This window comes from Pezoporus occidentalis, unplaced genomic scaffold (assembly GCF_034315485.1).
Source record: "Pezoporus occidentalis ecotype Australia unplaced genomic scaffold, CSIRO_AGI_Poc_V1 ctg52, whole genome shotgun sequence".
Classification (NCBI taxonomy): Eukaryota; Metazoa; Chordata; class Aves; order Psittaciformes; family Psittacidae; genus Pezoporus; species Pezoporus occidentalis.
This window is the reverse complement of record NW_026915858.1, coordinates 40,753-63,677: the sequence shown is the minus strand read 5'-3', so window position 1 is coordinate 63,677 and position 22,925 is coordinate 40,753. Positions and strand designations below refer to the sequence as shown.

The 22,925-nt window shown below is 43.1% G+C and overlaps 1 protein-coding gene across 1 annotated transcript; it reads left to right on the top strand.

The window, feature by feature from the left end:
• Window positions 1-3,404: 3,404 nt before the first annotated feature.
• Window positions 3,405-18,307, top strand: DESI2 (desumoylating isopeptidase 2). The gene is made up of 5 exons (XM_062637318.1): window positions 3,405-3,629; window positions 10,477-10,549; window positions 12,377-12,470; window positions 13,133-13,274; window positions 14,690-18,307. Exons 1-5 carry the CDS (start codon window positions 3,591-3,593, stop codon window positions 14,921-14,923), a joined length of 582 nt encoding a protein of 193 aa, XP_062493302.1. The 5' UTR covers window positions 3,405-3,590; the 3' UTR covers window positions 14,924-18,307.
• The last annotated feature ends 4,618 nt before the right edge of the window (window positions 18,308-22,925 follow it).

Genomic DNA, 22,925 nt, shown 5'->3' with positions numbered 1-22,925 from the left:
GCAGTACTTACCTAAAAACACATATTTACATGCCTGAATGCTCACAAAAGTTGACTTTACTGCAGAAAAAATAACTTCAACTACAAATATATTAAAAATTTACTATGTACTTCATTTTGAGTGTTATAACTTTGGAAGTCTTTGAATAATGTTAATAATTTAATAATCCTAATCTTCTTACCAAGAACTTACATTTTTCATTAAATATGTAAGGATGGGTGGTTTTGAGCACTGGCCAATTTCATAAGATCCTTTGGTTTCACTCTCAGTTGTGAAAATAACCTAACAGTCTTATTTGAATCTCTTTTTTTCACTCCAGCTGAAGACATTTTTGCACTTCTAACCAGAATTTTCTTATTGGCTGGCAAGTTAAGAGACCTTGTAAAGGTTATCCTGTTAATGGCAATTGTTCTGTTTGTCCTAAAATAAGTTTAATAAAGCTACATAGGTAAATAATGGTTGAACTTCTGATCATCACTTTATCTGATATTCACAAGTTTATGAAAATTTTCATAAAGATTATAAAAGCTGTAGAAATCTGGCACACAAAGAACACATGAGCATTTTCAATCATTTGTTACTGATTCATTTTGCATGATTTACATTCCATCAGTTTCAGTATAGTTTATACCAGGAAAGAAATCAGAGAAAAAAAAAAATCTGAAATCAACTTTGAAATTTCAGCTCCAGTGAAAACAGTCTGTTCCTACTGAACATTAAGTCAGTCTTCCTTTACAAGAGGATGGTCCATGGGCTGAAGCATTGGTGAGAGCCCTCCATTTCCTTCTGGAGGATTTGCACATCCCTGTTCCATCTTAACTGTGCATATGCCAAATGCAGGAGACACACAGGAGGTGTGTAGCAACATCTGTGTGGGGTGCTCTGCATCCCTCTGAATCTAAGGTGCCTTAGCCTTCTCTCAGTTCTCTTTTATGGCTGAAAAATGGCAGTCCTCTAATCTTGACTATTTCTGCATCTTTGAAAACTAAACATTTTCCATACAGACAAGAAACCAAGCTGCTCTGTAAGTGTATTTCTCCCATACAAGGACAGGAAAATGTCATGACATACAGTAAATGTAGTATAGATTGGTAGACAATGATTTTGGTTTGTGTTCTTTGAGGAAGTTTTCTGTACTACTATTAAAGGCTGAAGCAATCTGGCTTTCAGTTTTACAAAGCAGAAATCCCTGGGTTCACACATTATAATTCTTCTGTGGTACTGGTGCCCACTACTGCTCACTCTCTTTTACCAAATTGCCAAACTGAGAATAGCGAGTATCATGTAGTATCTCCACACCATACTTTCTAACTGTCCAAACTACTCAAATAAATGCAAACTGCTGTAAAACATACTATGTAAGGCATACCTCTCTCCAGTATTCACACATGTAACATTGCTTCTGACACTTAGCCAATAACAGCCTTTCTGCTCAAAAGGATTTTCCTGTCTTTTGCAAATAACTGAATGAAAAGATAAACTGCATCACTGAGGAGGTCAGAGCTGTAGTGTTGTATTACTACTCTGTGTAGTAAGTCTAACATTTTAATGCCGAAATTCAATTTTTAAGTCAACTAAGTGACACTTTGGGTCTTTATTCTTCAGATTTACTCATATAATGTGAATTTTATCTCTCTCTCCTGTTGCTACAGGCTAGAAGTTATGTTTTCCTCTCATTTTTCTCCACAGTGCATTTGTAGACAGGCAACAAACAGGAGAGAAAGAAAACTAAACCATTCACTAGAAGTCCGTGCGTGAGTCAGCACTCCACATTTCTCTCTTCCAGTTAATGAATACTGTTAGTTGGAAATGGAGTCCTTATCTCTCCACGTAAGAGGTTTGACCCCTGCTGTTTTTAAGATGCATTCATATTTTCCTTGGTATTCCCTAATATGGAAGCAACTTCTTCTCACAAAACTTTTAGTTTACTGCTTATCAGTTTGTTTCCTAGCTGCCAGCTAAAGGAGCAGATGAAGAACATGGTCCAAAGGAGTTACGGACATGCGGTCCACGGGTTTACTGTTTTGCTGGCAAAGTAAGGCATCACTGCCAACATCAAATCACAGAATCAGCTAGGTTGGAAAAGACCTCTAGGATCATCAACTGTTACCTCAGGACTGACAAGTCTACACTAAACCATGTCACTAAGGGCTAGTTTCTGACCACTTCCAGGAACAGTGATTCCATCACTTCCCTGGGAAGCCTGTTCCAATGCCTGATCACACTTTCAGTGAATAAATTTTCCTGATATCCAATCTAAACCTCCCCTCGTGCACCTTGAGGCCGTTACCTCTTGTTTCTTGGGAGACCAGGCACCTCCCTGCTCCATCCTCCTTTCAGATAGTTGTAGATAGTGCTCCCACGTATGGCCAAGATGAACCACAGGTTCATACCCTCAGCAGCCAAGAGGAGCTTTATCTGAGAAAGAGGGGTTAAATACCTACAGCCAGAAATGACAGGGGCAGCCAGGATCCCCTGGGGCGGTACATCCTCCTTCCAGCTGCATCTTGGTCGCCAGAACACATCCACAGCCTGCTGAGAACCACACCTTTTCCAAAGTGCTATGAAGGGGCAGTTGTCTCCAATCCGCTGGCAGAGGGAAAGCATCTTTTCTACTGCTGCTGGTGCTTTTGCCAACTGGATTTTTGCTTTGCTGTTTCTCCACAAGGTTATATATAAGGTTACCATACCACCGGGTTATACAACTAGTTTACTCTCTATGGTGTCTGCAGACTTAGGACCGCCAATGGCTACACCAGTAACCACAGATGGGCTACCTGCAGGTCCAGAACACTCAAACGCTACTTGTGTAAAGCTAGTTCTAATTCCCCTGCTTCACCGAACAGAACCATAAAATGGCGGTGCCTGAAACCCTCCCCACACGGCCCGACCGGACCTTCTTGCCGTTGGAAACGAGCACCGTGGACGTAGGCGCGTGAAAGAGGCCTGCCCGCCACAGCCCAGCACACGTGAAAGAGGCCAGGGCGCGGCCCTACCCGCTGCCGGCCGGCGCGGCACCCTCACCGGGACACTCCGGCCGCCCCACGGCTGCCGGCCTGGCCTGGCCTGGCGCGGCGCGGCGCACGCCGGGAGCTGTAGTCTCCACCGCCCCGCTCCTCGCGGCGGCCGGGGGCGGGCTCGCGCGGCTCCATTTTGCGCCCATTGGAGGGGTGGGCTAGGCCGTCCCGCGCGCCTGCCGGCGGCGACAGCCACAGGGCCGGGCAGGGCGCGCGCTGCCGCCGCCGCCTGCGCCTCGCCCCGGCCGCCGAGTCCGCTCCTCCTCGTCACCCCCTACTTCCTTCTCCCCTCCCCTCCCCTCCCTTCCCGCCGCCGGCGCCGCCACCCGGGTGGGGCTCTCGCCCGGCCCCCGCCGCCAGCCGCGGGCTGAGCGCGTGTGCCGGGGGCGAGGCCCCGTCCCTCCGCGGCGGCGGCTCCATGGTGCCCGCCGCCCCCCCCCGCCTCGCAGCAACAGGCAGGACGAGGAGGAAGCGGCCTCCGGGGGTCCCCACCGCCCCGCCGCCGGCCTGAGCAGCAGCGCCGCCGCAGCGGGAGCGACCGAGCGGGCGGGGGGCGCCCGCGGGCCGCCGGCGATGGCGAACCAACTGGTGATCCTCAACGTCTACGACATGGTGAGCGTCCTGCCCGGCCCGGCCCGGCCCGCGGCAGGCAGCGCGGCCCCGCACCTGTGGCGGCTAGTGCGGGCAGGGCCCCGTGCCCTTCTGAGGGGCTGAGCGCGGCGCAGAGCGTCCCGCGGGGCGGCGGAGGAAACTTTTCCTGCCCTTCCCCTGCCTGTCCCCGCCTGAGTTGGCTCGGTCGGGGCCGAGAGAAACAACGAACCGGGAGGTGGGGGGAAGAGGGCTGTTATTTGGGAAGTCTGTCGGTTTCTGTATATGATCTGTGACCTGCAGCAAAAGTTTGCTGTGGGGCCCGGACGGGTGTTTTACTGCCGGGTAGACCCGGTCCCTGTCGGGGGGGAAACTCTTCCCCTGCTACGGGTGGGTAGCGAAACGCGAATGACCCCGAGCTGTTTCTCCGTTATTGCTTCCAGGACACCTCAGGGGAGAGGCCCTGCCTTTCCTGCTCCTGAAAGCCATCAGAGTGGCCGGCTGACCCTCAGATGGTAGTTGGGGATAACTGCTGTCTCTGTAGGGATAGGAGGGTTTACAGTGTTGTGTCAGTAACATGCTTTTTTTCCCCTAGACCAGAATTTTTTAACAGTTTTGGTATTGCTGCAACTTGGCAGAAATAAAGGAATTGTTCCAGCTTGATTTGCAGCCCTATGAGCTCACCTTCCCTCCCTTCTGTGACACCTACAGCAACTGTTGTATTGTCTTAGGTTCAGCTGGAAGCTGCTCAAATGCCATGGTAACAAATGAGGTATAAGTACCTGCAGAGAGCAGGAGGTGTGGGTAAGGAATATTAAGAAAATATTATCCGTTAATACCTTTCAGTCACTGGAAATTAGAACAAGTAGCACAGTTTTCTGACCACCTTCTGAGTCTGCTGATAGGGGGACAGTAAGATTGACAGCTAGTTTCAGGTAACTGTGTTTGTGTTATTTAGCTTAGTTCGGGTAGGTTTCCTTCTATCACCATTTAAGTTGACCTTTTGGTGTTTTAAAAGGGTACAGAATGGAGTCAGTGACTGCTGTCAGAAAATGCAGCTTGTTTGCTTGGGATTACTAAGGCTCAAATGCTAGGATATTTAATAGCAACCAATAGGGAGCTATTTGGCTTGGAATTAAAATTATAGATGAGATTATATGAACTAGCCTGATTCTTATCATTATTTTCTTTCACAACAATATTTATAGAAATCAATGTTCCTGTCAAAGGATTTCTTTTCTCTTTTTCAACTTGGGACACATTCCCGTGTCCCAAGTTCTTTCTCCAGTGAAAAGAACCTGTTACTTCTACTTTGTTTTTCCTTCACTCTAGAGAATGAGGGGAGACTGGAGATGGGAGCAGTCTGTTGACTGTTTTTTTCCTAGAAAAAAAAAAGGGGTCTTTGCTCACCTGGTTGAGCTCATACATGTTGCTGATATGACAGAAAGTCATTGTGCCTTATACTAGACTTAAGGAGGGAATGGTGCTCTGTGGCACGGATATATATGACTTCTCTGGACTACAGTTCATAAATACATGTTGGAGAAGCTTCTTTGGCATGAAAAGAGGTGGGGTTACATATTAACTATAAATATTTGTACAGAGAAAGAAGTAGGACTTCAGTTTCAGGACTTGTAACATAAGATAGTATCTTTGAAGTTAAGGCTTTACACACTTCTGACTCACTATGATGGAAGACCCAGTGTTCTTGGGAAGACTTGTTTAGCTTGTGCAAGGTGTCTGGGCCAGTTCACAGGCAGGCTGTGAGAACTTAACAAGGGGGACTGTCCCCTGTGTAAGTGCCTGTGTGGAAGGTGATGCCATGGCCTCTCTGGGAAACTCTATTTTCACTATAATGATAGCACTGGTGGGGTGTGACTTCAGCATGCCTTTTCTTTTTCTCTTGTGATTGCCTACTCTTTCATTCACATGGTTCTCCTTCATCTCTTGCTCCTAAGATTTCTTTGCTGCAACCTGTATCCTCCTTTCTTTTTCATCTGGGGTTGAATTGCTGGGATCAGTTTTACTCCAACTATCCTAGGAAGGCTGAGAGTTGACAGGAGGGGAGAGGGCTGAAAGAGGGCAACAGGAAGGTTGTGCTCATAAAAGCTAGTGTCATACTTTCCCTTAGGACATGTTGGGGGCTGTTGGTTTTCCTGTTGTGATCAGTGGGGCTCTGCCTACATCAAGAAGTAGCATAGTCTCTAAAGTCACCATCTGTGGAAGCAGCTTGCCTTCCAAAAGAAGCAAGCATGCACACTCATTTGCAGATGTTTGATTGCACGTAGAGATGGGGTCTTGTGCATTGGTCTGCAGTCCTGGTAGTTGCTGAAGCTGTGCATCACCACAAATGATACATAGTGTAAGCTGAGGCCACTAAGCAGAATATTTCTACATCCTACTTCAGTTGTGTTTGTTGTTTTAGAATGATGTACCATTGACCATTACAGAGACAGACTTCCTTTAAACTGGAGATAAAAACTGAGGTTACCACGGTGTCTGAAAGACACTGTTGATGTACATGCTGCCTCATACTCTTTTGCTAAACGGTGTTCTAGGTCTGTTTTAAACTAGCTTGAAGCAGGAGCTTAAACTAAAGCCTCACTTCCGTGTTGCACCGCAGTTACATTATAGCATGTTGACAGCCTGCTGAAATTGGTTAATCAAATCGACCAGTATTGCTTGGGGGCACTAAGAGAGAAGGGAAGAGTCTTGTTATAGCCATTTTGAAGTTCCATTTGTTCATCAAATCCTACCACCTGTGTATTGAGGTACTAGCAGGTTTACTGTTTGTTTCTGACATTTTATGTCACTTTGAGGGAGGTTGGGGGGGGGGGGTGTGTGTGTGTTTGTTTCAGGGTATGGATTTTATGTTTTTCTTTTGGAACAAGAGACCACTGGTAGTCACCTGGTTGACAGAATCAACTCTCACTACAATTGCAACGGTCTATGAACATCTTTATTTCAACCTGAGTGCTAACTCCAGCTTCATTTCCCAGACAGCTGCTTAGGTATGCAGGGGAATACTAGGTGACCTTGCTACTGTTGAAACTCCTTACAGTAGCGCTGAGTTGGTTGGTTTGGAGCGTATACCCTTCCATTGTCCTTAGTGCTTCAAAAAGCAGAAAGCTTTGATAAAACCAACGGGCAAGGAGGCGTGCATGTGTTGTACAAGAAGGCCTTTCAAGTACTGGTAACTCTACAGAGGGAGAGAAGCTTAAGGGCATATTTACATGCTGCAGATCATGTCTTTGAAAATATGGTCATTAAAAGGGTAGGGTGAAGGCTTTAATGTATTGTGTTTTGAGAACTGGAGTACTTCATGATTTCATTTTGACTATAGACTTCTGAAAATAGCGGTTAGCTTTCTTGTGCCCAAAGTAGCATCCTATTTTTTCCCCTTGTGAAATAAGGCTATAACAATCTAAAGTATTAACATAAGTGAAAGCTCTGGAGAAAGTAAAGAAGATACTTGTGAAGCTCTGGGATCAGTGTTTCATTTCAGTGACATGACTATTGTGCTCACAGAAAAATACTTCTCTAATATTTTTGTTCTGATAGTTGTCTTAAACATGAAATCCTGTTTTGCAAGACTGACTTACTGCAAAATATTGAGGGTATGGGATTGTGTGTCTTCTATACATTCTACTATGGAAAAAGTCATATTCAAGACTAAATGAAGGGAATCCAGTTTGTGTAATAAAATCAAAGATGTAGCTTCTGGGATTCCAGGGCTTAACAGCGTGTTACTGCACCAGCAAGCTATACAGATGTCAGCTAAGTTACAATCTTTATTTTGTAAGTCGTATATCTTTTTTTCAGCTGTAGCCAAATTTAGAATACTTCAAGGTGCATTTGTCCTGCATCTCTTTCTTTGGTGGGATAAGGCATTTTATTCAACCAGAAAATGTGACCAACCTACCAATAGCTCATTCAGATTAAGTAATAATTAAATATAATTACTACTCCTAAGGGGAAAGTAATTCTGCTTTATTGAAATTCTTTTATCTTCAATTAACCTATTCTGTTCTTACTGGAAATATTAAGTGAAGTGCTTGCTTTAGGCACTTCCTCCAGAGCTGCTAATGTGTTCAATTTGTCTCCAGTTCTCAGTTGTTGCAGGCTAGCAAGCCCCATGTATTGAGGTGGCTCCAGCAAGGAGGAGTGCACATTTGAAAAGCTCTGGACTTGCAGAGCACCTTGTTAGAGCAGCTTTCCATCCTTTTGGTCTGCTTCTGTATGGATTGATGAGGAGGGGCTGGTGACCCACTTTTCAGTCTTCTCCCTATACCTTGCAGTTGGTGTTGTGGGAGAAAAGGAGCGTGAATAATTTCTGACTCTTTTTTCTGTGTGGTAACAAACTAGGCTCTATTACACAAGATAGCCCATAAGCAGTAGAAGTAACTTCCATTCAGTTTTCCAGACAGCAGCGATAACCTCGCTTGGCATTTACAGATTCAGCATGTATGTGATGTGTAGGTTATTTGGAATTCAGAGGCCAGGCCCAGAGTTTTCTGGCCAATTCAGTGTCCAGGAAAGGATAAATTAGACCACCAGGTCCCTGTCTAGCTCAGTTCTAGATTAGGCTCATTTGGATACATGTTCTCATTAGGCAAACATACTTTCTTCCTGGGCTGACAAACTGTATGGTGAATGTGCCTACGGTTTTGACTATAAATATCAGTCTAAAACTATTTTCAAGTGGTCAGCTGGTGAGATGTGGGATAGGACTGGCTTCGGAACTGAAAGAGGTTTATGCTGAAGTAACTCTTCTGTTTTCCTGGTGGCTTTGATTCTGCTTCAAAGAGCAGAATCCATGTTTTTTTTTTTTATGCTCACAAACCCATGAAGTCAGTTGGGTAATCTTAATGTTGTTCTCCTTCCTTCTCTACTTGTTTTCTCCTTGTTCTGTGTCTTTCTACACAGAGTAAATCTTAACCCAGTATATTTCTGGATCTAGCTTCATCATGCAGGCTAGCTCTGCCCTTTTCTGGGGGCAGGAGGGAAAGAACTGCTGAGCCCTTTAAATAGACTAAGATGATAATTTAGTGTAGTCATCCATACCCCGCTAGCTAACATAGTGATGCATTCACAAAGCCAGAAATTAAAGCAAAGGGTAAAGTTTAGTCTTAAGCAAAATTTATCCACAGATTTCAGTGAGCCCTAATTTCAAGTAAATACAAGGAACAAAATCTGTCTTCAGCTAATTCATGTTTACAATTTCTACAGACAAGCCACCTGTGGGAAGAGAACATCAAATCCTCAGCATCTTGTTGTCCAGATTATCATTTGCGTCCTGTGCCTGCTAGCACAATTGTGAATTTTCAGCAGAAATAGTTAGAGTAAGGATGACCGTAAAAGCCAAATAGATCCATGTCTTGGGCCTGAAAATTTGTTACTTTTGGCCTGACTTGCGCTTTTTGCCATTTAACTTTGATTTTCATTAATAGCTTCTCAGTCCAAAGTTTAGCGTATCATTATTATTGGGGGAAAACTAGCTTTCAGAAATGCACATTATACGCCATAATGTTTGTAATGGTCCTATAAATTATGTACTAACTCCAGTGAGCCCATCTTAACCAAGTATGACACCTGTGACCTTTCCTTTTTTATCGTGAGTTGTGCTGTTTTAATAGTGACTGCGCATCAGAAAGCACTCACTATGTCAGCAGGTTGTGCAAAGAAGCTAGCTTCTTAGCTTCTTTTTTTCCCATTTGCTAAACAAATACTCATTTGCTGGGGTACTGCCTCAGTTCCTATCCTGTCAGCTGACTTTTTGAAGTCTGCTTTGTAGAAGTTCACAGCAGTGTCCTTTGGGACCAAGTGACCTGGGAGGAAGAAAAAATGCAACTCCTGAAGTAACTGACAAACTGAAAATTGACAAGATTTATTGTCTTTTTGAGAGGTTTTTCTTGCCAATTCCAGGTTTCAGGACACAACTGAGGCTTTTCTTTTTTAGCGTTTGTTTGAGGCTCCTTTTGAAATTATGTGCCATTTCCAAATTTTTACTGCGTGGAGACGGAGATTTTGAAAGTGGTGATGTAGGCAAAGACAGGTTTTTCCTTTAGAGACCTCTGTGAATTTTTAAGGTCTTGAGCATAATAGTTAGCTCTTGATAGGCACTTGCTGCTGCTGCTTTCAAAAACAAAGAGAAAGCATTAAGGGAAGAGTTTTTCTTTCCTCTTTTTCTCCCTTTAAAAAAAAAAAAAATTATTGTTTCCTTTTGAAATGCAGCTATTATCTCTTGGCTACAATAGAACTGATATATTAGATCCATGCAAAAGACTTACACCTGATGTATGAAGACATACATCAGGAGCCTGGAGAGAACCTGGTTTCTTGCAGTGATGACCTCCAGTTAAACGAATTAGACAAAACATACCAAGGTAATTTCAGCACATGTTGCATATCTCTGAGTGAGTCTCCTGCTCATCTGGTGGTAAGCAGAAGTGTGATCACTGCTATGAATGACAGTTGGTGTGTGTATGTTACAGTCCTATGTTCTGGTGTTACTTAAACAAACTGAAAAAAAGCGTCCCTGCACACTGACTGCATTCCTCCGAGTGGAACACTCCGCAGCCTGTAACTTGTTCACAAATTGAAAGTTCTTCTGAATTTCTCCCAGGTTTCTCCTTGATTGACAGGCATTGACAGAACTGAAACACTGGAGTAGAACCTAATGGAGTTAATTCACTGTGTGCAGTTAGGGGATTTTAATGGCACGTTCTGTTCCCATTAAATGGCTTGTGCAGTTTCACTTTGTGTGGTAGGGTTTTTTGCTTTTGATGTGGGGGACAAATACATCTCGCACTGCTCTCAGAAAACAGTTCTGTCTTGGAAACCAAAGTCTTTTTTGTTTTCTTCTTTTTAGTATTGGATGAATGAATATACTTCTTCCCTCGGAATTGGAGTGTTCCATTCAGGCATAGAGGTGTATGGCCGAGGTACGTACAAGCAAAACATAGCTTACTCTTTGTTCTGGTAATGCTGCTATTCAGAAAAACATTTTTCAGGTAGCAAGGGAAGTCTGGCTCCTGAAACCTGTTCATCAGTTTTCTCTTAAAGTTCTCATCTCTTCTGCATCTAGAAAGACCTTGCATGTGAATAATATGGTAGTCATCTTGATTCTTATGTAGAGCTATGCAGCTATGGAAAAGTGTGTTTATTCAGCTAGGCATAGAAATCTTTATTTAGGCTTTGAAAGACTATTGTTAAAACAAATATATGCTTCATATAAGCATAGTTGAGTTGTTTCCTTGGTATTCTGCCAGCACTTAGTGCAAGGAGTTAATTTATAACTACAGAAACAATAATTTGTTGAAGGTAGGCACACAAAAGTGCATGATGCTGAAGAAAAACTGTCTGTTCCTATGGGTAGGTTGGTTTGTTTTAAAGAGACAGTTTCTTTAAGAGGCATCTTGTGCATGCTGTTCACAAAAGACACGCTTGTGATAATTACAGCAATTTTGCTAAATAGATTGTACTTTGGGGATGCAGCTTCCTGATGCATTCAGGCCACCTTGAATCCCCACTGCTCCCCCGAGGTGTTTCTTGGGGGAAGGCCCAGGTCTGAGGTGTTCAAGCCTAGCACTATGAAGATGTTCTGAGGTGATAGTTGCTGAATGTAGTCAATTTCAAAAAGAAAAATCTACTCCAGTTCTTTTTTGGGAATGTGTGTGGAGGTGAGGGGAGGCAGCAAAAGGTGTGACAAGCAGTCCAAAGACCACACTGCACAAAGTTAGCTTAAACTATAGATGTTTCAGCTACTATAATGGTCACATTGTGCCTGTGTTTGCAAGTGTTACCAGAGCAACAAATTGACAAAACACAATACTTATTGTTGAAACTTTTTTAATTTCTTTTAATCCAAACCAGAAAAACCTGACTCTTAATAGTGCTGTGCCTGAAATCTAGTTCTTGAGCTGTGCCTCCCTTCCTGTTCAGATTACAACAGCTTTCTCATATAGCAGGTCATAGCCCTGCTAAAACAATGACTTGCATTTTTCAAAGTACATCAAACTTTATTTATTAACCTGTTGTAAAAAAGATTGCCCACAAAACTGAATGCTAAGACTTGGATGATGTGTTACAAGAGTTTTGAGGAACGGAAGCATGAAGTCATGCTTAAAGCATTTTATTGCACTCTGGGTGTGGCGTGCTGTGTTATCGTATAGACACAGAAGGAAGCTAAAGCACACCATCATATTTTCATGTAGTGTAGATGCTTATGCCAGCAGATGCTACGTGCAGACTTCAGGAGCATGCACTGGTTTACTTTCTTGTTATAGTGAAGAACTTGGCACAATTGAACTCTTGCAGATCAAGAAATTGGAAGGCCACTACTTGCTGCCACTCTTAGAGCTGTAGAAAAGGAGCACCGTCAGACCTTTGAGGATGCAATACTTTGAATCCCGAATCTATAAACATATAAACAGACTTTTAAGAACAAGTATGTATAAAGAACATTGGTAGGATTTACAATTTAACTTGTAAATCCTCACTTATACAAGGAAAACAATATATACTTACTATAAAGTTATTCAAGTTAAACCTGTACACTGATGTAGGAAATTTCCTGTCAGTTTTCATTTAGGTTGGCTGGTAACTAACAAACCTGTTCTTTTCCAGCTCTTTGCATTTGTTACCCATGTAAGTAAGATGTCTGGTTTCTAGCTTTAGATCCTTGTGAAGTGATCTTCCAGTCAATGAGGTCTGCTGTTCTTTACTGTTGCTGTATGCCATGTTTGTTAAATCTGAGGTTTCTCTTTCAGAATTTGCCTATGGTGGTCATCCATACCCTTTTTCTGGAATATTTGAAATTTCACCAGGAAATGCTTCTGAGCTAGGAGAAACATTTAAATTTAAGTAAGAAAAAGCTATTTTCTTGCTTTTGAGAAGGCGTATTAAAAAGACAACTTGTTGCATTTTTTTTTTTTAATATAGATGTGTTGAACGATACTAGAGGATTTCTTTCTGATAAATTAGTGTTTACTTAGAAATGATAGATGGACAAAGGTGACGAGACAGCATAGTGTGTACAGCAAAGAATGTTGGGTTTAGCATACCATTGCATTCCTTAAATGTGTACAAATTATGTGGATTTGTGGCTAGATTTGTTGTTCATGTATTATATAGAATAGGGTAACTTTTTCAAGGTAGTGAAATTTTTATGCAAAGAGAAATTTGAAGAGTGTTGCCTTGACCTTTCCCTGCATTACAAGCTCTTGCCTGTCCTCAGCTATCTCTTAGAAACAATATCTTTTGGAGAGGAGAGGAAAATTGCATCCAGTGTTTGTCAGAGTTAACTTGCAAAGAACTTAAGTGAGTTACAGATGGACAGTTGGCAAGGAAATAATCTGTCATGATAAAGATGAAAATGGTGTTGTAAAGGAGAATAGAAAGAACCTTTATTGTTCTGGGAGGGCAGAAAGATCTCAACACCCACACTGGGGCTATTTTTGAGTAACGTATGAACAGTAATCCATCATATCGTGGAAGCCTGATCACCTACTCTTTTTCTCTTCCAGAGAGGCTGTGGTTCTAGGCAGTACTGACTTTATGGAAGATGACATAGAAAAAATAGTAGAAGAGCTTGGAAAAGAATTCAAAGGAAATGCTTACCACCTAATGCACAAAAACTGCAATCACTTCTCTTCAGCTTTATCTGAGGTAAACAAACATGAAGGTCTATAGAAAGGTGCTTCCCAGGTAGCTGCAGTGTGTCATGTCCTTCCTGTTCTTTGGAATGTTTGGCCTAGTTTCCAACTTCCTATCTCTGTTACCTTGGGGAAATGTCACTGTTTTTCAGGTTTTATTTGTGCTTATGTCCAAAGCACAAAATTTTGCTGTCAAAAATTATATATATTGTTGTCATACATAGTTTGTGTTCAAGCAGGGCTGCATTCCTAATCGAGAGACCTAGTAAATCAAGTATTAATAGGCTTTCAAAATCATTCCAGATGCTTGAGAGATAACTACTGAAGATAGAACTACATGTTATTTGTATCAGTACTTCCCTACAGAGCCATCACGCTGAAAATAATGTTTAAAATTATGGCCTACTGTTAAAGAATAACAAAGGCATCAAGGTTTCACAGGCAGTGTTAATCTTCTGCTTGAACAGCTTTTGGCAAGTTACTGCTCTGCCAGCACCTGCACCCTGGTCATGTAGATACCTGAGTGACTGCACAAAGTATGTGACTGTGGAGTTGAAAGGGCTTTGCTTTTCCCCCTCAGCTTTAACTTGATCAACTCGCCAGTGTGATTGAATGCTTGATTGCTCACATGTGTAGCAACACAAGGGAAAGGCTCAGGAACAAGTAATCCAGGACAAAGAGGGAAATGGCAGTTGTGATTTTTAATGTTAGTTGGCAATCTGTGCTTGTCATAATGTGTCCTAATGTCCATTGAAGCACTCCAAGAAAGGGATGGCGATTTTTTCCCATGGTGAACTTCCATCAAATTTAGTTGTTCCTTTTCTTTTAAGAAAAAAAAATAGTTACTAGCACAATTAATTTATAGCATGTGTTTTGTGTAGACTGAAAATGTTACTGGCATGATTTGGTTTGTCATCCTGCTTGGAACTAGATGATCTTTTAAGGTTCCTTCCAAAGCAAACCATTCTGTGATTCTATGAAGTGCAGTGCTGGTAGAAGTAAGTAGGGTGAGACAAAGCTGCAGTTGGCATGAAATCTGACCTGTATGGCCAGGTTTATGCCATACTCTTCAACCACACAGTCATGTTGTTTGTGTTTTACATCTCATGCTATTTACTGTCCAAACTGACTATAAAACCGGGGATGTAATTACAAGTTTACTCTGCTGTAACTGAGCAGCACTTGTGCTCCCATTAGCTATAATTCTTCTCCAGATTTGCACTGGAGTAAGTAATACCAGAAATGAATATGGAGGTAGTTAAGTAAACCATATCACTTCTCGAGTAGTGACAACACGACCATTTAATGGCTGACATATGGTAAAACCCAAGTATTTAATGCAGCCTTTGCTTTTATTTACAGTACTGCAGGTCTGTTAGTGCTAGGTCCAGGAGACAAACTAATCTTTTCCTTTCCTTTTCCCCCTAGATTCTGTGTGGAAAAGAGATTCCACGATGGGTGAATCGCCTTGCCTACTTCAGCTCTTGTATACCATTTCTCCAGAGCTGTTTGCCGAAGGAGTGGCTAACTCCTGCAGCCCTCCAGTCTAGTGTTAGCCAGGAGCTACAAGATGAGCTGGAGGAAGCTGAGGATGCAGCCGCATCAGCTTCCTTGGCAAGCTCAGCATCTGGGTCTAGAACTGGACGCCACACCAAATTATAAGTCCTCCTCCAAAGTAACAAATGGTTTGAAATACTTCAGTTTAATCTCTCCAGCAATTGACTTCCTGACAGAACATGAGAGCTGACTCTAGAACACTGTTTTTATATGCAAAAAAAGGCTCTCCAAACCCTATTTCAGCTCAGGATTACCTATGTAGTGAAAATAATTGCTGGGAGAAAAGGGAAGGATTTTGTGTGAAGCCACCCTTTTCATTTTCACCTGTTTGGTAGACCTGGGTTAGCTTAACATCTTGTATAAAGCAGAACTTAAATTATTTGTTTACAGTATTGTGTACTGCTGTTTACAAGTCCTGTAAGGACTCCTGGCACCACGGAAGAAGAGAGAATTTGAGTTTGATTTAACTGTTAGTATAGCTCAGAAGCAGTGGTATGATGCCCTGAATGAACTTTCCCCTTTGTTTCAAGATTTAAGGCAGGTGAACATTAAATTTCTGAGAAATGCCAGAAACTGCTGAATACTAGATATGTGAACAGGGTACTGTGCACTTGAAGTGGCTGATGTAAACAGGCAGATTCCAGGATGCAGGGAGACTGGTTTTGTCCAAGGTCTGTTACTGGAAGTATGACCTCTACATTAATGAAAGTGTGGGGTTTTGCACATACGAAGGGAGATTTCTCTCTCATTACAATGCACATTGATCCCTTTCTTTTTTTAAATTGGCCATGTAGTTGCATCTTATCTTCTATATTTACAGTCCACTTCAGCCAGGATTTAGACACATAAATATCATGTTAGAAGCGTCAGACAATTTTTCACTGTTTGCTTTACTTGATTTCAGACTTACATATTGCAGTACTTGTATTTTATTTTTGTTTGTTATTGTTGTTGCATATGGTTTGGAATGGTGTAAATAAGCCCTTTATGGTTGGGGAATGGCGTTGCTTTCTGCTGCTGATTTTGCTTCATTTGAGTTTGTAAACATTCACATCCTTTTTTTTTGAGCTATAAATTACTGCCCAGTTGTGCGTGTCCACACAAATTATAGAGAAACCCTAATTTATTTTCCCACAGTCTCTATCTGTGGCATTAAATTTCTTGTCAGATGTAATGAAGAAAAACCTGAAAATTGCTTATGCACCTGCGTGTTTACACAGCAGAACCCACTAATCTGCACACGTAATTATATCGGAAGGTAAGAGATGCTATTTTCTAAAAGACAGAAGTATGTTTGCTGGTAGATTATAATAAGAGCTAAATTATAATTAGTGATGAGAATATATAATGGAATGCCTTACTCTTGTTCACTTACCAAGAGAATTAATGGTTCTTCCAGTCATTAGTGTGAATTAGTGAGGTTCTATTGTGCACCTAAGGATACAGTAGCACAAACAGGAGGGAGGTGAGCTTGTGTATTTTGTAAGACTTGCTGCCTTAAACTAACAAAACCCAAACTGATCAGCTCACAAAGAAGTGTGCATTACTAGAGGTATAGATGATGCTTACAAGCTTTACTTTTGATATGTTGCTGAGTTTAGTATTTCCATTAAGTGAAATACTGACTCTACAGTTTCTGCTATTTAAAAAGGAAAAAAGAGAAAAAGGTCCTCTTAGCCTTTTAGAAGGCAAGAATGCTTCATGTGATGAATGCTCCTAGCCATAGGTAGCTGGTGCCATTAACCCTACAGGAAGGTGCAGTAGGCTGTATCCTAGTAAGAATTCTCACAGTTGCCAACTCTTACTCAAGTTAAAAGCAAGTGGAAGTTTCTCTGCTAGCAGTTGGTAGGTTGAATCCTATGTCAGACGGTCTTTAAGTTTTCATTCTTCTTCTGTGATGCAGTGTAGGTACAGAGGGGTACTCAGTTCTGGTGAGGGGAAATCAAGGGAGTCTCCTTCTGGGAAGAGTGGGATAATAATAGATGGCTCTCCGATTGTAGTTTGGTATGTGTTTTAATAATCAATTCTACCAAGCGGGAAACGCTGAAAACTGACAAGTATACCACTAGCTGTGTTCTTGGTCTCCAGAAGCTGGACATACTGACAACTCTCCCTGTTGGGTGCTTTTTTTCACTTGAACTTTGAGTTCTCCTTCCTTTTTTTTTTTTCCTGTAGTGAAAATGAACATGGTGGTCTCCAGTGAACTCTCAAGCATTAACAGAACTGAATCTCACACTACTTACAGCTGAGAGAACAGGCTGCAGACAGGTTATTTTGTGTCTGCTGTACAGCTGTGGTAGTAATGTGACTAAATCTCTTGGCCAAGGCAGGTCCTTCATTTCAGCTCAGGGTTGAGGCCACTGATCTAGCAATGTACTGTAGCTTTTCCTAGGTTTTAGGAAAAATAAATAGAATTAATTTTCATTGCTACCTTTTATGTACCAAAATCAGCTTTTTAGGCTTCTGATACATCCAGAGCGCTAGGTCACAAATCTCTACACCTTCATTAACACACGCAACTACAGCATGTACAATGCAAGAACGTGACAGATCACAGCACAGTTTTTATTTAGAAGTAAAACTAAGACTATTTTTTATAAAGCAGACTGGAAAGTTTGTAACAAAAACCTTCATTTTATTGGTAGCTGTACAGGTGAAAATACTGTCTTATGCTCCATAACGGGTTTTGCGTTCTTGGGTTGTTTTTTTTTCTTCTTGTTTCAAAACCATCCATTTGTTAATCCTGTGAGGAAACTGACCCCTGAACCCTGAAGGCTGTTGGGTGTTGTATCAAAGCAAGCAGTACTGTAGCTTCAGTCGTGTGCTGTCAACTTGGCCTCACTGGACACCTCCGAGAAGTCACCCTGCCAGTGGTTACTCCTGTTTGTTAGCAATAGAGCAAGTTACCTTTCACCAGCATTACTGCCAAGCAGGGATTACTTAAGTCTACTAATGACCACACTGTGCTAGGACTAGAACACTCCAAAATGCTGTGAGAAAGCTGGACACCTGTGGAATCTTTTCCATCAAAACGGGTAGAAAAACATCAGCACTTCAGGGTTCTGCTCTGTTTACTTTCTCATTCTTGTTTGATTTTTTTTGTAAGATAGTACTTTTGATACGTATTGTTTAACTCAAGGTCGTTTTATTTAAATGCCATCTTCTGTTCAGCAAGCCAAAAAAATCCAATGTACTGTCCATGTGCACCAGTAACTTCAGAGTGGCTTGGTAAAAACATAGTTGCATTACTTCTAAAATTTGCAATGCAATTCTGATCACTATTGGTACATGATGATTTTCACTGTTGGAAGTTGGTTACAAGCTGAATAATCACTGATGCATTTTTTGTAAACTTGTATTCAAGTTTACTGTACTACATAGTATTTGTATAAAATTCAAAGAGTTTTGACTTTTGTTACCTGTACATGGCAACAAGTTGTCTAGCATCTTAAATCCATCAGTTTATTAAAAATACTTTTATAAAAAAAAGACCATTGGCTGTGTATGTTGTTCCCCTGGTACCTCTTGCTTCTGTCAGTGCCACACAAGCTTATCTTTGCTTTTGAAAGATGCTTTCAAAGGACTGTAAAAGTCTTCAGGGGTTTCCTATAGTTAAACTACAGGTTACATTCTGACATGGGCATCAGGAGCTGCAGTTTGGTTTGAGGCATTATTAAAAGCCACTAGTTTTCAATAGGCTACATTAAAAATGTTTTCAGATTTGGTGTGATAACTACAGCAGCTGGGGTATCCAAACACCTGGGTGTGCTTGGGATGTGTTGCAGATACTGTGTGCCATATCGTACATGTTTGCTCAACAGCCTAATTCTGTGCTCTGGATTTGCACCAGACTCGGCAGCCATGTGGCAGGTGACTGGAGTCCGTAATGTGTGTGCCTTGCCAGTTCCTGTGAAAGTACGTAACCTATGGTAAAGTACCAATGGCAACACCAACCTCAGGTTTAGATTAGCTATTGGGAAGAAAATTCTTCATTATGAGGGTGCTGAGGCAAGGGCACGGACTGGCCAGAGAAGCTGTGGCTGCCCCATCCCTGGCAGTGTTCAAAGCCAGGCTGGATGGGGCTTTGAGCAACCCGCTATAGTGGAAGGTGTCCCTTCCAACCCAAACTAGTCTATGATTCTAAGCCACTGCTACCTGCCTGCTCATTCAGGGCACTGGTAGGTTGCAGCACTGTCCTGTGGCTGTTGGAGTCAGCCTGGGCAGGGGATATGTTTTGCTCAGTGCTGAGCCTGGCATCTCTGTGTGTGCTGCTAGTGAAGAGTGGCCAAGAAACCACGTTTTGGAGAAGCTACCAAGATACAGGAGTGTTCCCTTTTCTGACTGCTGCTGGTCCCTCGTCACTAGCAGAGCTGCAAGAGAGTTGGGGGAACTTGTAAGCTATTGAAAGGAAATTTGACAGAGTTCATTAGTTAAAACTAATCATGGGAGTTCAAGATAAACTCACTTGTGGCATGCAGTGGCTAAGAGTGCCTATCTGCTTGTAGGAAGGTGTTGAAAACATAGAATACTTATACTGCATAGTTTGTTAATGGGTGAGTAGCTGAGTTTAACTGAACAGTTCTTGAAGAAAATAGAAATGTTTCAAATTAATTTTCTAACCCAGTTCAGGCATGCAGGGTTTATTCGTCATTGCAAGAGCTTCTCAATAGGCAAAGATGTTTTATGGTTAAAGGCACTTAGTCATATCACTCACCCAAAACAGATGTTTTCTTTCACAGTGCTTCATACAATGCGATGAAAATGGCTATTGGACAGTTCCTGGCTTTCTCTGATACCTTTTGGTTAGACCTGAATCAGATCACAAAAGAACCTTCAAACTTGTCAAGGAAACAGCTTGTCAGGGAAGCCATGGCACTGCTTTGGGGAAGCAGGTGTACTCCACCAGCAACTTGCTTCCTGCTGGGCTACAACAGGAATCCCATATTTCTCACATGTTCTGGTGAGATCACTAAAATTAGCATATCACAAACTAAACCAGGATCTAGCCATAAAGAAATGCATGATTCCTTCACTGGCACAGTTCCAGCTTGCGTTTGGGATGATAGAGGGCAATATGTATCTCCTTAGAGAGGGATATTAACAAACGCCAGACCCGCTCTCCATCCTTTTCCTGTCCATCTCTAAGCAGCAGTCCAGGACAAGCAGAGCTCTGGTCACACTGCTTTTTCTGTAGGTGTAAGACGGTGACCAGCAGTCCCGGGTCAGTGTTGGAACCCTCAAAGAGAAAGCCTGCTGCACTTGCTGGTTGCTATGCTGCTTTCAGCCCATGCAGTTGTCTAAAAGGGGACAAATCAGTGTCTGTCTTCTGAATGACACCAACAAAGGTGAAAGAGAGGAGATTCGTGTTTGCCCCACAGGCTGTTCAAACTAAGCTTGCAGCTCTCAACTCTCAAGATTTCCTTTCAGGGAGCTTTTTTTTAACCTCTTTATCCCCTTTCACCTTTACACAGCCTGAAACACCCAAATACTGGACTTCAAGAAGCCACAACTGTTGCTGAAGCATTACTGCTGGGGTTCTCTGCTTGGGAGGAGCGTTAGGAAGGGGTTCAAGTTATGCTGGATGAGAAAAGCCTTTCCTGCAGCTGTGATGCCAGCCTTGCCTTCTGCCCCAGTGACTGGACTGCATGGAGGGTTCAAGCACGCCTTGTGGGGCTCAGGTCTGCTCCAGGTGGCCAATAGGGATCTTCCTTTACAGTGACATAAATGATGTGAATGGGACGCTGCCCTGCTGAGCAGCGCACAGATGGGTTTTTTGGGCTCTAGCAAACATGGCCAACCTCTAGTGCCAGGAAGGGACTGGGGGTGAGGAGGAGACCCTCTGTTCCCAATGAGTACCCAAGCAACACAGCAAATGTCGTTTCGGCTGGCTCCCTCGCATTTCTTAGGTCTGAACGGTCATTACTGTTAGCTCAAGCAAAGCCAGGGCTTTCCTCTCAGAACAAAAATAAAGGCCCGTTAAACCCACCTAATGACAATACAAATCATGTTGAACAGAAAATGGCTTCTGTTCCCTGCTCAGGCTTCTGAGGCTTGCAGGTTTTGTTCTGGTTTTCCCACTCCTAATTTGCCTGTAGGAAATGCTGCCTCCCTCCAGCCCGCCCAGTGCCTGCACACAATAGCTGCTCGTTTTTTGACTGGAAGAAATTGCTGAGCCTTTAAATAGCTGGAATTGAGTTTATTTTTCTCCTGTACTCCAGTCATAGCATCCTAAAAATTAAGATTTCCAAGAGCACTGGAATTTCCCTATCTTTTTTTTCCCCCAAGAGATGCTCTGCATCTTGAATTTCGTGTTAGAGTCACTAACTAATCCTGCAGCGAAGTGTCAGCTTCCAACAAATTAATTCACATGCCATTAAGCAAATAGGATTTGAGTAGTGAGGACTAGCAAGAGCTGATGGCAATGGAGCTGGCTCAAATGCAGCTGTAAAGGTCAATTAATTTTTATGTCAGAGTTGGCAAGTTTCGTAAAAGCACTGAACAAGAATCAAGGATAGTCGGGATGACCAGCTGAGCAGAGGCTGCTTGTGCCAGCTCCAGCACTTTGGAGTCGAGGGCAGAGAAACGCTTTGGGGAGTTTCCAGCTTTTGAGGATGCTCTCATCTCTGCAATTGCCTGCTTTAAGCTGCTTTGCCCTTCCAAAGCCTTATGGCTTCTGTGCCTGTTAAGAGGTTTAAAGGAAGGACATTCTCCATGGCCCAGACTATTGCCTCTGTCCCGTGGCTCGCCCCACAAACGCTCTTGAAGTGGAAAGGCCACTCACACCAGCGATGCCACACTCATCCCATGCCTCCGGAGAGTACAGATGAGCAAGGCATAGGAACCTGCAGTCATCCTTCAGACCGGCAGCCTCTAGCACCTCTCCAGGTTGCATCACCGTTCCATGATGTCCTCAGAATACAGAAACCTTTGCCCTCCCATCCGAGCAGCCCAGAAAAGCTCCTCTGGTGCTCTTTTCCCAACAGCCCCTTGCTTCGGGAACAAGAGCCGCAGGGACATGCTGTCCACAAGGTTAAATCTCTGGCACTGGGGTGCTGCACCAGACGCCAAGCGAGGGGACCTGAGCCAGCACCATGCAGCAGTGGCCACTCAGAAGAGCAGGGAGGCCTCTTGGAGACCCAGCAAGGGATTTCACGGGCTCCATTTGTGGTTCTCCCCTGCCCATAGCATCACCTGACTCTCACTTCAGAAGAAGGCCCTGACGCAGTTGTTCAGCACTAAGCGACCCTTCAGCATGAGGGGGAATTGCCCCTCAGACCAAGGGCTAAAGCTGCTTTTAAATTTAACTGTGTTTTTAAGGAACAAACTCTACACTGGCGCCTGCAGTGTTTGAAAACACACAGCGTTGTGAGGAAAGTATGCATAACATTTGCATAAAGCAATATTCCTGTTTAAACAGAAAGCTGGCGTTCTGCTCACCTTGCCATGGTTTTATGAGCCTTGGAACAAGAGTGAAGGTGGAAACTGCTTTTTCTGTGGTAAACTCCTGGGTGGGTATGGGAGAGCTCAGCCACCATGGGGCTCAAGGACAACTCAACTCAACTCACCCATGCCTTCTGTGGGCACAGGGGTGAGGCCCAGGAGAATGCAGGCATGCCAAGGGCACATTCAGCTCTGGTAGCCAAGCAACGGAGTAGTCATGGGCAGCCAGGCCGAGACACTGGGGTGGCTGCTCTGCCATCACCCCCAGTGAGAGAGCAGAGCTCTGCTCCCTCTTCTTGCTGATCCCTTCATGGTCTGTGGCTGGAAAAGCGCTCTTTCCAGGCAGGACAGTCCCATGAGGGCACAGCATAGGCACAGATGGAGGCTCATGCTACTCATATGGCTTCACTCTTCAAAATTGGCCTCAAAAGGCACAATGGTGTGTTTGCACCTAGTGCATTTGAACAGAAGCAGGTAATATAACCTTAACCTGGCACTGCCAGCCGCCAAGCTGATGAGACTTATCCAGAGCAGATACTTCTGGTAGTCGTTAGAATTCCAAGAACATTGGAAATTAAATGCAATACATACAGGACTAGTATTCTAAATGCACTTGTTTAACAAGTTAACGTGGAGGAGTATGCTAGGAGCAGCGGAATAAGTGAAC

Bases quoted from the DNA above. Each gene is read 5' to 3' on its own strand.
- DESI2 (XM_062637318.1), top strand. From the start codon at position 3,591: ATGGCGAACCAACTGGTGATCCTCAACGTCTACGACATG. The intron at 12,471-13,132 runs GTAAGAAAAAGC...TTTCTCTTCCAG, and splicing joins GGAGAAACATTTAAATTTAA to AGAGGCTGTGGTTCTAGGCA. The intron at 13,275-14,689 runs GTAAACAAACAT...TTTTCCCCCTAG, and splicing joins TCTCTTCAGCTTTATCTGAG to ATTCTGTGTGGAAAAGAGAT.